The sequence below is a fragment of the Ceratotherium simum genome, chromosome 7 (assembly GCF_057802395.1).
Source record: "Ceratotherium simum simum isolate JZ-2026a chromosome 7, ASM5780239v1, whole genome shotgun sequence".
Taxonomy (NCBI): Eukaryota; Metazoa; Chordata; class Mammalia; order Perissodactyla; family Rhinocerotidae; genus Ceratotherium; species Ceratotherium simum.
Window position 1 is genome coordinate 79,721,201 of NC_141906.1, and position 18,096 is coordinate 79,739,296.

General features: G+C 43.2%; 1 protein-coding gene across 4 annotated transcripts in view; it reads right to left on the bottom strand.

Annotated features, from left to right (window-relative positions):
• ETS1 (ETS proto-oncogene 1, transcription factor) overlaps positions 1–18,096 on the bottom strand; it is a 126,025-nt gene that overhangs the window by 14,363 nt on the left and 93,566 nt on the right. For 2 of the 4 annotated variants that reach the window (XM_087433921.1, XM_004438456.3), the window contains 4 exons: positions 16,531–16,731; positions 13,695–13,772; positions 12,469–12,717; positions 7,896–8,156 (listed from right to left, as the gene is read on the bottom strand). In XM_087433921.1, coding sequence (XP_087290047.1) covers positions 7,896–8,156; positions 12,469–12,717; positions 13,695–13,772; positions 16,531–16,731 — 789 coding nt within the window. The remainder of the gene's footprint in view (positions 1–7,895; positions 8,157–12,468; positions 12,718–13,694; positions 13,773–16,530; positions 16,732–18,096) is intronic. The other 2 variants (XM_087433922.1, XM_014793728.2) reach the window with 1 other exon arrangement.

The following is an 18,096-nucleotide window of genomic DNA, read 5'->3' on the forward strand; positions in this document are numbered from 1 at the left end:
TAATTGTCTGACACTGTGAAAAACTTTGAAAGGCATCTTCTGTGCTGTTTGCTGTGTGACATTGGGCTCTTTCCCTATCTGAACCTCAATTCCCTCATTCGTACAAGGAGAATAATAGAACCTTCCTCATGTGTTGTTGGTGATGGTTAAAAAAAATAATGTATATGAAAGAGTCTAGCACACAGTAGGAGCTTAACACACACATGGGTTGAGCTGAATAGCTGAAGTGACCTAATCTGATATTAAATATCTGCTGTGCCCCAAGACACTGCCAGCAATTAATGGAATTCTATAAGCAAAATACATTATCCCCTGACCTCAAGGAATATAGAGTTATACTGAAAGACAAAAGGTTTGGAGAATAATATGAAATAATAGTAACAACTAGCATCTAGAGAATAGTTCCTATGCACCTAGCACTGTTCTGGGTGCTTTCCATAAACTAGTCATTTAATTCTCACAACAACCCTATCAGAGAGGAACTACTATTATTACCATTTTGCAGATGAGGAAACTGAGACACAGAGAAGTGAGTTTGCCCAAAGTGAAACAGCTGGTCAGTGGCAAAGCCGGGACACACTCAGGCTGACTGGCTCCCGAGTCCATGCTCTTAACCCCTACATGACGCAACCCCTGAAACGTAACCAGTGGTTAAACAGATGGGATGTCCCCCCGCCCCGTGTGTTGAACCTGGACTTAAATCTTAAGGCATACCCAAGTGTCAGACCAGGTACAAGAACCATCCAACCTGCAGGCATCACAGGAAAGTCAGTTTAAGGAGAACAGGGACGGGCAGAGCTTCTCTTGGATCAGGTCTCTACACTGAGGAACCACTGCTCCCTCTCCAGAGCAGCAAAAGCCCTCCAGGGACAAGAGAGAAGCGCTAAGGGGCAAAAGCAGGAATGTCTGGGACTCTGGAGGAAACCTTTCCCAACAGACATTATGGGGAGTTTCTGAGGCCTGTTGTTCAAAGGCAACAAGAACCTCTGTGGATGCCCCAGCAGCACACTGGCTGAATGTGCTCAGTGGAAACATTTTACTTCAAAGACAAAAAGGTGGAGTTTCAAACCGGAGACAGAGTGGAATTCCAGAACAGTCACCACCCAATTCCATCATTTGTAGTTAGATTTTATTAAAGAAACAGTGAACCAAAAAGTGTGAGACTCAGAGACTCCTCTAAAACAAGCAGGGGGGCTGTCCCCAGAAAAGTTGGGTCAATGTGTGAGCTTCCTGCCATCCAAAATCCAGGCATCCACAAGGCCTCAGCAAGTTGCAGACAGCACCAGGGTGTGAGGTATGTCTGCAAAGCATAAATGAGCCTCTTCTGCCCCAAATACAGCTTGCGAGGTATTACTGTAGCTGAATCAAGACATTGAGGTGGTTCAGCCAGTTATGGCCTTCAAAGGCAACTGACAGAAACAAGGAACCTCCGCTCTCCATGTTTTTTAAAGATATTTCAAAAAAAATTAATAGTGAGGCTGAATCCTCCTACCACGTGATCTTTTTCTACTGGTGGCAGATGACTAAGAAAAACTGTCACAAAAAGGATCAGTTAGAAGGCAGAAGCAGTGAAACTGTTATGTAGGCCATAGAAGGGGCTTCTCCTTCCACCCAGCTCAAATCTTTCAGGGAGTTTTCCTCCCTCACACTTCAAGGTATTTCCTATCAATCTCACAACTGAGCAGCATGTTAACCCATTACTCCAGTGAGATCCCCAAATCCATTCCACACACCCCCTTAGGACCTACCGCCAAACCCAGCACAAAGAATTAGAATCTCTCCCAGCTGCTAAGATGCTGGCTGGCAGCAAGGCTCCCTTTAGGCTGAGGGGGTCTGTCTGGCTTCCTGCAATTGGCTAATCACAGGGGCTTCTGAGCCAGAAAGGCAAGACACTCTCTGTTGCTGCCTTTCTCATTTCCAAGCCCCTTTCATCCTATCCAGTCAGGTGCTACCCAAGGATGCTCAACAGTGAGACTGTGACGGCTTCCTGTGAGCCCGCAAGCCAGCTTCAGCTTGGCCTGGCCCCAGAACCTCAGGGCCCCTGTAAAGGGCAGCTACTGCACAAAATGGACACCACAGTTCAGTGCTTATGTCAAGATGTTGGTTCTTCTCAACTTTAGTCAATTCACACTGTCTTACACCAACAGCATTTACATAGAGACTATATTCCAGAGTTTGGCTCGGGTAATAATCTCCTCGAATTAAAAAGCTCTACACTGTTCCTAATAACATACCCACTTGGGTTTAGAATTTTAAGAATCCTCTTAAATTCACGCAGCACCACTAATTTGCTTTAGTGACCTCTCTCCTCTTTCCCTATCGGTAACTTAGGCTCATTCCAAAAGTTTTCTCAGCTGTTGTTTGTACCTGAGTACACTGAGATTATTTTGCAATCCAGCTTTCCTCCAGAAAACTGTGATTTCAGGTAATGCCGCCAAATCTCAGGTTTCATTCTGAATTGAAGGGCTTTGAAGCACTTCCTTTTGCAGCAAAGTTGTTTATTTTCAAAAATATGTTTTAGCAGTAGCTTTGGGTTACTGAACCCTAAAACTCAACTACGAGTCAGAACTCCAAGCTTCTGGGTTTGGCCGAGGGACTTTCTTACTGTACGACTTCAGACGGGCTCTAGTACCATCTACGAAATGGCAAAAAGAAGATTTATTTCAGGCCGGAAGCAATTTGAGAAGACCTACAGGGGAACGTATGGGGCATCTTTTCCTACAAGACTGGTACCTTTTTTTTTATGATGTCTCACGCAAAATATTTGGAAGTTGAATTCCAGATAGTCCCAAATTTAGCCTTAAGGAAACTGAGGAACTATCTATTCACTAATCTGCACAGCAGTATAAAACATAATTTTGTTACAGTTAATGAATGGCTTTGGGCTTAGCTTTTTTCAGGCTCCAGGATACAAAAAGAGACCCCAACCACTTCATTCACAATAGCACCTCAAAGGATAGGGACACACCTAGACATCGACAACAAAAGCATTACCACCAGGCTGACTCAATGCGATAGGAATGGATTCCTTACCTGGAGCCATGTCTGGCAAGCTGGAATGAAGTTCATAAAGGTGATTTACAGACCAATAACTCTACACTGAAGCCAAAGGCTAGCTCTACTCCTTCCTCTATACCCCTAACCCACATACATCCAATGTTAATTAGTAGCAAGTGGGAGACAAGGTCCCTAATCTACTCTATGGAAACAACTGAGATAACCTTGGAGTATTCACATTTCTTAATATGGAGAAAGATGTCACATCCAGGTGACACATCTGGCACTCTGATTCAATTCAGGAGCTACCTTCTGTGCAGACTGCCATTACACAGCCTTGAATAAATCATTCTTTGTGCCTCAGTTTCATCATCCATAAAATGAGGCTGAAGGGACAGAGAGGAAGGGACAATACTATTTGACAATCCAGTATATTATTTTATACCTACCGAAATTGAAAAAAAATCAGAGATGCCTACGTTTTTCAAGGATCTGGAAAGCATTTTGCTTCGGTCTATCAAATATATAGAAAACATTGGGCCACTTCTCTCAGACTGTTTTGTAATTAGATGGGGTTCATAATATATCTTCGAACAAGAGAAAATGGAGCTTTCTGATGGTATCAGTTTGATAACCGTAAGCAGTTCACAGTAAGGTAGGAAGGTAGATCTTGGCGGAAGCCAGCACTGCATTTGATGTATTCTTAACTCGGCTAACAGGCAAGCTTTCAAGCCATGTTATCTGCCCCCACATCTTGACCTAATTTAACAAGTTGCCATGGGAGCCCAGTGAAGTTGATGCAATTTTCTTATCTTTGGAGGAAGAATGTAACTGTGCAAGAGAATGAGAAAATTCAGTTTCTAACTGATTTCCACACTTACAGTGCAGTGACTAAGACATCATATGAAGAAGTAAAATGTATTCCTTTGAAGGTTATATGGATGAAGCCCTAGGCTCCTCGTGTAAAGGCGGGAAAACGGGTTCTCTCCCTAGCTTGGAGAATCTAGGCACACACCCTTTAGTTCAGGCTGAGTAATTATGACATAAAGATGCAAGTGCTCCTACTGTATGGCCACACGTACTCTAGAGTAATCGAATTTTAAGGGAATACACAAAAAAGGAGGGCAGAACTTGAGGTAGAAAATAGGTGTGACTTTTATGAGCAATAAAAAGTTTTGCCAATCCTTATACAATGATTTCCACTTTCTAAAGTACTTTTCCAAACTTCAGCTCATCTTAGCATGTCTGCATAAAGTCAGAGACCCATTTATAGGAACTCCAGTCACTGCACGCTCCTCGGGTGATGGAGGGGGCTGAACAGGTATGTTTCATCCCCTCTCCCATTCTCCAGGGTGTATCTGAAATGATAAGGGGCCACAATGAGGGGGAAAGGCAAGGGAACCACCACGTAGAATCAGTTTGCAGTGTGGGCAGATGTTCCCCAGGTATTGAGCACAGGAAAAAAGCCACCAAAATTTGGGCTACCCCCCACATGCCTAACAAATTCTGACCTTCATTCAGACCACAGCAGTCAGAAAATCCAGTTCCAGTCTAAGCACAATTACAATATCTTGAATTTGAAAAGACAGTGAACCCCCAAGGGTTACTAGCACTTATCTGCACTCAACACATGCTCAGAAACATTTGCTGAAATAATTGATTTGCTACAACTGAGCTTTTTCCCCCTATGTCTAGCGTGGTGTCTAGCACTTACTTGTTTAATTAATTGATTTAGTTCAATTACATTTTCACAGATCTCCTACCACCAAGATAAGGATGAGCACTTCCACTTCACTAAAAGTAGAAAAGGGTACAAGGTAAATTTGCCTAAAATCACACAGTGTGTTAGAGATGGGAGGGAGCACAGAGGACTTCTGTTTTCTGGGCTATTGTTCTCACCACCATTTGAGATAGTGTGAAAAGTTAAATGCCCAATTATAAAGAAGAAACAATGGAACAGTAAGATGCTTTGAAAAGTGTTTTTTAAGTCAAATGACTACTTTAGTCTTTGTGATCTTTAACTGATAGTCACTCTCCCTTTTCTTCCACCCACTAAATGTTTTATTCCCTTAGAGAGAGAGAGAGGAAGGAAGGAAGAAAGGTAGGAAGGAAGGAAGAGAAGGAAGGAAGGAGAGAAGGGAGGAAGGAAGAAAGAAGGACAGAAGGAAGGCAGAAAGGAGAGAAGAAAGGAAAGAAGAAAGGAAAGAAGGAGGGAAAGAAGGAGGGAAGGAGGGAGGGAAGGAAGAGCACTATTAAAAACAATCTATCCAAGAGGCTGGCCCTGTGGCATAGTAGTTAAGTTCGGCGCACTCTGCTTCAACGGCCCGGGTTCGCGGGTTCAGATCCTGGACGTGGACCTACACCACTTGTCAGCCATGCTGTGGCGGCGACCCACACACAAAATAGAGGAAGACTGGCACATATGTTAGCTCAGGGCCAACCTTCGTTAGCAAAAAAAAAAGAAAAAAAATCTATCCAAAGGAAGAGTGACATCAAACAGAACTCAGACCTCCAGGACATACCTGTCGGTATTTGTGCAAAAAGAGCTTTCGATGCTCTTCTCTGTTTGGCTCTGAACCTGAAGTTCCAGAGAAGCCTCACAGTGGCATTTTGGTGTTGGCTATATTGACGGCAGTTCATGTCCCTAATTTGTACTTCACACTCATTTCTACACCTTAGAATTTCCAATTCATCCCTTTCCTTCTCTCCTTGAAACTGGGACACTTGGAAAGATCCCCAACTCTCAGATAATTCTTGTCTAGGTACTAAGATCACCTTAGTCAAAACCACTTAAGTCACTCTTGTAGACTCTTAGCCCTGCAGGCTCCTCCCATATAGAAAATCCAACATCTAACACATGTAATACTTTCAGAGAAGTTTCTATTTGAGGTAGAGATCAGGCTTTCACCATTTCTAGAAACTTCTAGACCTTCTGCAGTGTAACCACGGATCCTTACAAGAATCTTATTCCATGAAGGTTGACCTAAATCATAAGGCTTTCTCTGGCCATAACCCAAACTTTAGAACTTAAAAAAGTCAGTTTATTTAATCTCATAATCCACAAAACTGCCCTAACTAGCAAAATTTTCAGAATCACATACCCAGCTAAAAGAGAATGATGAAAGCTGTCATGGGAGAAGAATTATGACTGTGGATGTTGATAGTGGTTATAGTGGTGATTATGTCACGGAGAACAAAGAAATACTTTTAATAAGGAGAAACTAAGTTGAGGATTTGGTACTGGAAGTTAGGGCAGAAGCTGTAGAAGAGCCGGCCTCTATACTTGGGCAAATGACAGAGCAAAGTTTTTCCTGCACCACAAGGACAGAAGCAAGCAAGACCAGTTAGACACCTGCCCCTCCAAGCCCACAAACCATTCAGAGTGACCTCGACTCTTCCTTTCTCTTCCTTATCAAGCAGCACCTTTTCCCTCCTTCATCAGTGTATCCAACCGGAGTCTAGTTCTTAAAGTACCTAAGAGATAACCACAGCAGCCAGCACTCTTGTATATCTTGAAAGAGACTTCATATACTTTTCCAGCTTCTTTAATCCAAATAGGCAAATGTTCTAATTGTCTGCTGTCAGAGATGGGAAAGGACTCCCTTGAAAAGTAGCCAGTTCCACATACCAGTGATGTGCAGGCAAAGACCATGGCGGATAGTGTAGAAAGAATAGCGCAGCGGACCTTTAAGTTCCTTTCCCGGCCCATGACTCCATATAGAGACCGAGTCCTACCTCAAAACCAGACACAACTCCTACTCATGCAAAGAACTGCACTAGGAGCTACGCAGCACGCAACATAGACACGCAATTCTGATCTTTGAAGGAGGAGTAATTTTTCTAAGCATCTGAGTTGTTCTCAAAGGTTAGAAGCCCTGGACACACGAATAAGGATCTAGGCACACTCTTAAGATCAGACACCTCGATAGAAACGCAGATTTTGCTGTCTGTCACGATTCACACAAAGGGTCCCCACATGGTAACCTGTTCAGGGTGGAGTAAATTATAAGAGAATAGAGGCCTAGACCACAGCTGGGTAATCAAAGCTTAAAATAAGCTCCACTCACAATACACCTTCTAATTTGTAGAAAACAACACAATCCTACAGAGAGGATCTGATAATTAGCACATTAATGCTCCTTGGACATTTCTCAAATACACTCTTCAAATGTTTCCAGGGTTAGGCAGCACATGCGCGACAATCCATTAGAACAATGAACTGTTTTATTCTATTACCAGATTCTCAATCAAAGCCCAAGCTTTCAACCTACATCTTCCTTTCTCTACAATCTTTCTTCACTCACCACTACTACAACTTTCACTCTGGTAGAAAATTGATAAGAAAAGCTAAGTGAGAAAAAAGATTTCCCATACAGGCCAGGATCTGGACAGAGTTCAGGGTGACTAAGAACACTTTTCCCAATTGCACAGCTGGCCTAATGAGTATTCTACTACACAAGATCCTAGAATGTAGGCCATTCAGTGATGCCTTTGAGAGATGTTGTTTCTGGTTTTGTGTTTAGAAAGACCTCCAGAGAGCAGGCTAGGAAAAGTCCGTTGATGCTAGGCCAGTCGGCAAAGTTTCCAGAAATACCATATGAATATAATTCCCTTCCCCCAGATAGGGAAAAAGGTCCAAAATACAAGTTTTTCCTACCACTCTTGGAAATGATCCCTTGAGGCAGAATGATACTGTTTGCGTCCAAAATTCAATGGCTATTCACAAGCAGAGTGGCTTGAGAGACTGACCAGACCCCTTAGAGTCTTCTTCTCCCCAGTACCCCCAGAAAGAAAGAGGCTGACTTCAGTCTCTGGTAATACTCGCACAGGGCCTTCCACTGAGCCCACCCACAGCAACACGCACACAGAGGCTGCGGAGGTAGGGGCAGGGCGCCTACCTGTGTAGCCAGCCAGGGCAGCAGCAGGAATGACAGGCTTGTCCTTGTTGAGGTCAGCACGGTCACGCACATAGTCCTTGAAGGTGCCCTTGGGCTTGTGGTTGGGCAGGGCGGCTGGATAGTCCTCTGAGTCGAAGCTGTCATAGGAGGGAACGCGCTGCAGGCTGTTGAAAGATGACTGGCTGCTCCAGGACTGGGTGAGGCGATCACAACTATCGTAGCTCTCTATGCTCTCAAAAGAGTCCTGGCCCCCGAGTTTACCTGGAGGTAAAGGAGGAGGTAGGAAGAGGGCAGGGGAGGAGGGATTGGGAAAAGACAACTGTAAAAACCCTCTTAGCCAGGACAGATTGCTGATCAGGGCCTCAAGAGGCACAGAAGAAGGGATAGGCCATGGGGAAGGGATGCTCCAAGGCTACGGGGTCGCTGTGGGGAGGGGGCTGCGCTGGGTCACAATCTGAAAGTCCACTGCCACTGTGCTGTCCTGTTTTATAGCTCCAAGGACAGAGACTCAGAATCAAATGCTGCTCCCATCTGTCAGAGAGAGACAGCTCTAGACCTCAAGAATTCTAGAGCTAGAAACGTAAAAGCTGAGAATCACACGTTATTATGGGATTTCTGGCCGATGTAGTAGATCCAACGAATCAATGAAGAAACCGGAGCAGTCAAGCTCAATTCCCTATTCCAATTCAAGCCAATGAGATGATTTCAAAAGGCCCAATTTGGCAAAATATTTTGGTCATAAGGAAAAAAATTTCATTAGACTAAGAGCAGATTGACCTTCTTTGACCTTGGAATTAAAGTGTTATTTTTTAGCATTTTTCCCAAATACTATTTAAAAATGAAATACATGTACTGCCTCTATGCCTTCTCAAATAGAAAAAGAAGTTATAAGGTGCTTTTTCCAGAAGATTAAAAAAAACACTATTACTCTTCTAAACAGAAATTCATATTCTTTATCTCCTCCAAATACAACCCTGTACTTGAAATTTATACTTCATTGGGGAAGCGCAGGCAATAAAAAACAAAGGAGTTGATTCAAGAGTTAAGGTCCACAGCAGTGTCAGAAATCCTTTACTCTGTGAGTTGCTTAAGGCATTCTTAACTGACCACAAGATCATGCAAGTTCATTAATTTCCCAAACCAGGTTATAAACAGCTGCTATGATTGCATAATAGCTCCTAGAGAAATTTCCATTGGCAAAAATGCCATTAAAAAGGAGGCTAACGAAAAACTTTTGGGAGGAAAATAAATGCATCTAAGAGCTGAAAAGGCTCAAAGGAATATTTTCTATGTTCTACTTTCAGATACTTTTCAGGCAATCTAAATTAATCATGGGAGACTAAATGGCCACCTCAATTCAACACAGGTCAAGAGACAAAAGGATGTGACAAATGTGTGTGCAGAATTACTTGTAAGTCAACTCTCAATTGGTCAGCAGTGGCTGATCTACTATAAATTTTAAATCCCAGAATAAGGTTGGCCTATACAACCTAGTATTAGTGTGTTTCTGGTATATTCTCCCCTTCATAATGGTGGAGATTGGTTAAAACAATGAAATTCAAATATGAACAAGTGTCCAAACCAAAATTAAATATATAGTAATTAGGAAGGAAAATATGTTGCTCCCAAAATTTAAAAAAAAAAAAAAAATTCCAGATAAAATGCATTCAGTTAAGTATGTAATTTTTGTGTAATCCACTGTTATAGATTTCCTGAACCTACCATCCCCTCCAGTACTGCTTATAACAGAAAGGTAGTTATTTTTCTACTTTGTCTCATTCCTTCCTCCAATCATCCACTCAAAGAAGGGTACTCTCCAGAAGGCAAATTGAACAGCTTCATGGAGTTATCAGCCCTGCCTACTCAGTCCACTATCACATTTGCAACTCTTTATTATTATTAAAAATAAAGGAATTGTCTGTCCCAGAAATTCACATTAAATGACTCAAGAAAACAGCCCACAACCAGAAGGCAACAGCCTCTTTTTAATAGAACAGGAAATTTTGTAACATCTCATAAAAAAGGTGTTTGCTCATACCAGCTACCCATCTTAATGGTCATTCAATTTCTCTATGAAACAAACACACCAAATGCCTAAGAAAGAGAATTTATATTTTCATGAAGAACACCTCACCAAGTCCCCAATATTTAGGCAGTATTATATACTTAAGTCTCTCTGAAACGACCCTATCTCTATCAGCCACTTTTATATTTGAAGGGGAAGGAGACTGGAATTTCCACAAGCGAGCTAGTTGAGTTTCCAAGGAGTCCCAGTAAGCAAGGGCACTAACCTGGGCCATCACCACTCTCTGGCAGCCTCTCAAACATGAGCCAAAGGCAACTCTGCTGAGAGTTGTGGTTTATAGCAGTAGGCTGCTTTCATTTTAGCTCTATTTCACAATCCTGGAGCTGGGAACCTTCGTTTACGGGTATTTTCTCCAAAAATGGGTTGAATCCAAGTGGATTAGGCACTCAGTTATGCTACTGTGCTCATGCAGGGAAGCGTGTGTCCTCTAAGACGTCCATTGGCCAGCCTTTCTGAGAAACATCTCAGCAAGGTCCTTCCAAAGCTATCTGACTTCACCAAACAGACCTCAGAGCACTCAAAACAGTAGATGGGGTAGCCCCACAGCAACCAACTAGCACAAAGACAGTTCTCAGAGCCCAAAGAAGTGGGACATTGAAGCACTTTGTATACTGTAATGCAGTATATGAATACTATGATTATTATTAACAATAATCAGCTAACAGGAATGCTTTCAGTCTAGACCAATCATACGATGTCGGATTCAATCAGCCCTTGGAATATGTCCTGTTTGCAGCACTTCTAACACGCAAGAAACAGCCGTGAACAAAACGGTCTTCCTCTCCCATCTGTGTGGTCTAGAGCTTGGTGTGAGGGAGGCAGAATGAGGCCAGAGAGAAATACCCCATATCCCTTTGTATGGGTCACTATCTGGTCCACAGTCATTAATTTGGGGTCGGAGGGGTGGTAGGGACCAAAACCAAGAACCAAGAGAAGGAGAGGGAGAAGGAACAATCACACAAATGCAAAGCCAGACGCAATTTAAACACGTGACAGCAGATCTACGCGAAGTTACAACAAGGCTGAGCCCCAACCCGCAGACTCAGCCTCATCGCATACATACACAGAAAGCCCCATGAGAAAGTTGTTCTACTGCTTTAATCTGCCTGAGAAAAAAGATGCACATACACATGTGCGTACGTATTTAAATAGACATGCATCCAAAAATAAAAAGAGTCAGAAAGGGGAAGGCAAAACTGGTCCCACCCTTCAGTCTGAAACACAAACACCCTGGGGCCCCAAGAAGGAAGATTATAGGTTCAGATTTTGCTGGGGACTTTCCCTATGCAGGGCCTGCTGGTTATCCTAAGGCCTGCTGGGAGGAAGCCAGAGCCTGAACACTCAAAGAAGATGACAATGGGGATGGCCTGTGATGCCTACGGGGTGAGTCTTCAAAGAAAAGATGACTTTGCGCTCCCGTCCGAGAGCCTCAGAAAAGCCGGCAGGGTCATCACTGGGCAGAACCCACTCTGAGGCCAGCCAAGCCTGACTTCTGTGACCACAGCCCTCTGCGCACCCCTTGGATGGCCTTTCTCATGTTTCTCTTCCTGTTTGTAATTCTTTCCCGTTTATCCATCGGAAAAATCATCTTTTTCAACTTTTTAGAAATCAGCTAGTTCTTCCTGGATGAACAAATTCTTCCTTACGATGATGGACTGCACTTTTCTCAGAAACAAAACAATTAGGACACTTTACTAGGTGGGCTGCACCTCTGTGTTTATGTCCTGATCTTAAAAATTGGGTGTATTTAACCTTTTTTGCTTTACAAAGTCAGCAAGCTCTATTTTGAAACATTTACTTCACTGTCAGTGAATATTTTATCATTGTCATAATAGTCATGTCAACAAGAGTACCTTCTTTTGGAAGCCTCTGGCCACCTCCTTCCCTGGTCCTCTAGCTAAATACACACTTTCACCACAGTGCTGATGACTGGTTCCAAATAAACCACTGGTTAACCATCTTGGATCTTCCCAAACCAAAGAAGTCACAGGAGGCGAGAGATCCCAGGCCGGGAAGCAGAGGTCAGACACCAAGCCAGGATTTGCAGTCTGACCCAAGAATACTCTGGGAGCAACATCAGGACACATGCAAAGCTAAGGGCTTTTCAGGAAGTCACCTGAACCATTTTTATTTGATTGCGTCCTCCTTAAGAAAAAATCCTCTCAAAGAAAATAAAACATACCTTAAAAAACAACCACATTCAACTAGAGTTACTATTTGATAAAATGTTTTACACAAATAAGAAATTAGATTGGTAATCCTGCCAGATTTCATTTTCACCAGGGACCCATGGTCTTTGTCATCATGATAGACTTGGCTAAAATTCCATGATTGAAAGTTCTTAATATCTAGATATTCTAAGACAGAAAGGCTGAAACTCAGAAATGTACAGGGCCAATAGTGAGAAAAGAAAAGGGGCCTGAAAAACTCACTAAGTTAGGTAATTTTTGGAAACTCCAGAGCTTCTAGAAAAGAAATCTGACCTACCACGACTGGTCCTCCCCATGCACATGTTGTCTGGGGTTACAACTTCTTGTTTGATGGCAAAGTAGTCCGTCTGCAAGGTGTCTGTCTGCAAAGGGTCCCGGAGAATGACGGAGGGGTAGTCATTCTCATACTTGAGGGAGAGGAGTTCCTCCGAACTGATAGGATGGAGGGTCTGGTAGGACTCTGTGATGAAGCTAGGCTCTGAGAACTCCGACGGAGGAACACACTGGGCATGCTCGATACCATAGCCTGGAAACAGAGAGTGTTAGCAACTGGAGAAAGGAGAGATTTGTACCTAAAACAAGCAGTTCTTCACCATTTACAACAGCCACCCACGTGAAACAAGCTGACTACCTTCGAGAATTAAAGGAAAACATTCTAAGTCAGAAGGGCCTGGGTTTTTAATCTTGCTCTACTACTTAATAGCTATGGCCCTTGACAAGATACTTCCCTTTTCTGACTTAATTTCCTCATCCCTAAAATAGGGGTGATTGCAATCTTCCTCAGTGTTGTGATGAAGATCAAATGAGAGTATATACGTAAAATGCCTACCAACATTTCTGGCACACAATAAGCTCTTGCTACATAGTAGTTAATATTGTTGTTGTTAGAATAAAAATCACAATAAAGAGACGAAATGAAAACAAACCTGCTTAAGACTCCCTTTGAAAGCAAGGCCTGCAAGGCCATCAGATAAGAAGAGCCCTACACTAACTCTCTTCCTCTGCTACCTCTCCAGTATGGTTAGGTATCACATACTGGAAGGGAGAGGGCTTCATTTTCTCTTACAGAATTTAAAGCTGCAGGGCACACTCTTGAGGAAAGATTTCAGAGGAAATGCCGCCATATCTACTAGTAAAAGGGAAAGAACAAGGGCCAAGACCAAATGCCTAACCCAACCTCTGACAGCCACCACAGTGCACAGACCAAACAAGATCAAAGGTTAGGAGTCAAGTTGTCATCTCTCTGTGTGACTTTCATGCTGAAGATATCGGAGAGAGATCCTAGTGTGTAGGAGCTTGCAGGTTAATAAAACGTCCGAATAGGTTGATGTTTTGTGCTTTGTGGGCATAACAAAAAAAATAACAAAGAATCTACACTTAAGAAAATATTATTTTTCATAGAATTACCATGAAGGAGCCTGAGATCAACTAGGACAAGGATCCTTTCCTAAGTTTCCATCATAACGAGCATGATGAGGGAAGAAGAGAGGAAGACGAACTTACTAATGAAGTAATCCGAGGTATAACGGGATTCTGGATAGGTAGGGTTGACTCCATTAACTTGATATGGTTTCACATCCTCTGCAACAGACAAGGTAGGAATGGAAACAGAGGTCAATAAGCAAGTAAGCCTTGGCCTAAAAGGATTTTGGAGGCCAGCACGACAATGATCTCAGTCCCTCTTATAAGAATCTGCATGTTCAGTAACAGGGGCCCAGTCTAGAGATGAGATCACAAAAGTATGGCTAAGTTTATTATTTCAGTAGCTGAAAAATGGAATTTAACATCTTGGAAAGAGCATCAGTGAGCAATCTCTAAGGGTTAGGAAGGCATTTCCATCCTCATTCTGATGTGTGTGTGTACCACATTAGCATCAAAGGCTTGAAGAATCTTGGGAAGTTACCAAACTCAGCCCCCAATGCTCAAACTGATCAGTTTCAAAACTTTTCAGAAATATATTAAATCTTTAAGCAGGTAAATTTTATAGCCTCCATTTCTTCTAACCAATATCTGTTTTTTTGTGTTGGGTTTTTTCCATTGCCGTCAGATTTCAAGTTCAGGCCCAGATAAGAAGCAGGACATTGGTAAGGTGACTCTGGTGAAATATGACAGGGCTCATGCCAAGAGAAAGAAGAGTAATATAATTGAACTGATGCCCAGGTGCCAGCTTCCCTAGGAAAGAGAAAGGATGTGGATGAAGGAAACCAAGCACAGAAAGGCTCTCTCTCCACTGAACTGACATGAGCTTGAGCATCCCCTAATGACCCTGGAATCAAATGGTGTGGCCTCTGGCCATTGCATGGAGTAGTCTGATCATATTTCACTCGAAGAATCAGACATAAAGAGAGAGTACTGGTTTGGGTTTTCCTCAGGTATTTGATAGCTTGCTGGGAGCAGAGACTGCTGGGAAAACAAGTTTATGCCTGCACAGAAAAACAGCTCCCAGTTGAGATAAAATGATTAAACTTTGTTTTAGCTGCTTATCAGATTAAAACATCCCCTGTACCTTTGGCCTTCCACCCCACCCCAAACAGCTATGTTTTTTGGTGCTGTGTTGCTTTAGTTTAATTATAGAACAAAAGCTGTAGCCTTGATACAAACATCTTGCTCAGCTCTTCAAGGATCTGAAGACAAATGATTCTTACTGCCTCTCTCAATAGAAAATGGGTGGGATGATATGACTTTTGTTCTCAAACAATTATGTTCTCAAACATACTCAATTATTTCCTAATTCTTCTAAACTATTCCTTTGTGGGAAGGTAGGCCAAACCCGTCTTGGGGGCCCAGAAGCTCTCCCATGAATCCATATTACTATACAAAAAACACAAGACAGGAAGTTAAATTGAAAAGACCCAGGTTTAAGGAAATGAGTGATGTTGAGGAAACCACCTAAGCTGTCCTCATTCTACAGATAAGGACACTAACAGTACATGCCCTTCCCATCTCCCAGGGTTGTTCTGAGAATCCAAAATGTACTTGAAAGCACTTTGGGAACCAGGAAATGCTATATAGATATTAATTATAACTCGGATCAGAGGCAGGCCTAGACACTCCAGAACACCTCGCCGCTCCATGGTGATGAACAGAGGGAGACAGTATATTAGTAGAATATATTTGGGTTACATGTTCTGCTAGAATCCACTGCTGTGTTTAAAAGCCAACAGTCACATCAGATCTGTTATGAGCATGCCATATCTTTTCCCTCTCTAAACAGGCCGCTTACGTCAACACGTATGAGTGGGCGTTGGTACAGATACACGGAGAACATGCTGGTGCTTCGGGGAAGCCTGCGCAGCTGCCCAGCAGGCCTCGCAATGGCAGCCACAGCGAGACTCCCTTAGTTCTCTACCGTGTTTATTTATTTATTTTTCAGCAGAAGCTGAAGAGAAGGAGGAAAGATAACACTTCTGTGCCCAGAGGAATCTAATTTGGGTCTCTCTTGAGGGTTGCAGAGTGGAAAATATCCTTAAACAAAGAAAGGCATTATATGGATAAAAGTGCTAATCCTGAGCTTCGCTGCCTGCCCCCAGCGTCTGCGCCAGGGGTTGGAGCTGGTGACCACAGGGAAAGGGTGGGCCTGGGTCAGAGAGGGCAATGGGCTTCTAGGCTTACAGTCAGCTGGAGGGCACTGCTGACTGCTGGTAACTGCCATTTATTTTAAGAAGAAATTCAGAAAAATAAGCGCAAAAACACCCAAGTTTGCCGCCTGCTGCTGTTTCTATACTCAGCCAGGACTGTGGTACATGAGTCACTTGGTCCAAAAAGGTTGGAAGAGGCTGGTAGGGGAGGCCATGTCACTACAAGGTTGCAACCCAGCGTCCTGACATAACCCCACTTTCTGCTCCAGATGAAAAAGGTACACCGCACTACTGCAATTCCAGTCCAGTTAGTGGGCAGAGAAGCCCGGCTTGTTAATAAGCTCTGAGAAACGGAGCTTTCATGTGGATGTGGCCAGGTATCACACCGCCATGGATCAAGGGAGTGTGTATTAAGATTGCCAAAAAAAACCCACACAACTATCTTGGCTGGGTGTGGGCACTGCTTGTTCAAACAGTACATGAGTCGAAGATAAGGACTGGGATCAGAATTGGGACAAGAAGCTTCAGGAGTACAATCTTGCTAAAGATAAAATCTGAACCTCCAATACACAGAAAGAAACTAGCATTTCTTGAGCACCTGCTGTATGCCAGGCACTGCACTGCATGTCTCTGTAGGCCATATCCGCTGTGATAGGACACCCACAGGCAAGGCATCAAGGTCCCACCATCAGGTACGTCCCCTACCTACTCTCGCAGCAACCTCACACAGCATCCACTTCAATCTGTCCCCACACATTTACCTTTCTGCAGGATCTCAAGATGTTCCCACAAGATGTCCCCAACAAAGTCTGGGGCCAGCTCGAGAAAGCAGTCTTTCCCCAGTGCACAGAGGGCTGCTCCGTTCATACAGAACTTCTGGAAGTCCACACCCTTCAGGCTGAACTCGTTCACAGCCCACATCACCCAGTCCCGAACATGGGTTTCTGTCCACTGCCGGGGGTCTAAGGGAAGAGACCAAATGAAAATCCAGCGTGTCAGGCTCTTCACTCTTACCTGAGCCTCAGAGAGGACACACAATGACCTGAACTCAGCTGAGGATGTTCTCCGATTTACAGAATTAGCAAGCACCACCTGTAAATTCATGTGGTGGGGCACCTTCCATTACCCTCTCCTCCCCACATTCAACATCCCCACCTTCTCTATCTCGCCAGCTAGGAAATGACTGTCATCAGCCAAAAAGTAACACACGTGTATTTCCTACCCTCCATTCAGAGAAAGACTGCATGAATCCTCTCTCTCACTGCCTTATTTCCATTAGATCTTTTATTAAAGCTGGAACAAGGGAACAAACAGCTGCTTTAATAGCAATAATAACAAAGTCAAGAGTCCTCTGGAGATCGCACTCACCTCCTCTGCTCTTAACTCTTATACTATACTTGAGAACATTATACTTAATTATTTTTATCTTTGCTAATTATGGTTAGTAATAATCATAACAATTAGTAATAGTCATTCAAATGGTACTTAGTAGTAACAATATTATTAGGTGCCTGTAATATACCAGATACCCGGCAAAGTATATACATATCAGAGGCCCCACGTTGAGTAGCACTGCGGAACAGACAATACACAATCTTCATACGTGGCTCGAGGTTTAACATGGCTACACCAGCCAATGGCACTTAAAGAGCTCAGATGATGGCAGGCTGTGGTGCCCACATCACACCTGCTCTCAAGGTTACCCCCTTCAATCTCACAGATGACTTTGTGAGATGCTGGAAAACACAGTGGTCAGAATTCGCTTTGTTCTGCCTTGTGATCCTAAAAGGATGTTGGGCACTGCTGTCAGCTGAGGTTTGTGGTAAATTACTATACATGGGAAAAGGTGTACAGACACATTCACAGAATCTGTCTAAGGCGTGGGTCTGACTGCCCTGGAAGCCTCTCACATAGCAGTAAAACTGGCCTGGTCTAAAGACAGCATTACTCTTACTCAATAGAAAAGTGTTCTTTCTGCTCTCAATTGTTCAGGAAATGTTGCTTGGTGAAGGCTTAAGTGTTCCCCAGTCATTTCTCCTTTCTGACATCTCTAGTCCCCTTACATTCCTGAATAAACCCTTTCAGATGAGAACACCCAAGTATAAAAACATTTCACCAAAGTACATGGAAAAGAAAAGCGCAATCAGAAAATTCCAAGAAATGCAGGTCACTGAGATCATCCAATGGTGGCCCAGGACAACTCCAAGACAGGGTTTTCCAAACCTGTCTCTACTTGAGAATCACTTGAGGAGCTTCAAAAATACTGGTGCTACCAGCAATTGTGATTAAACTGGTCTGGGGTAGGGCCTGGGCTGTGGAATTTTTTG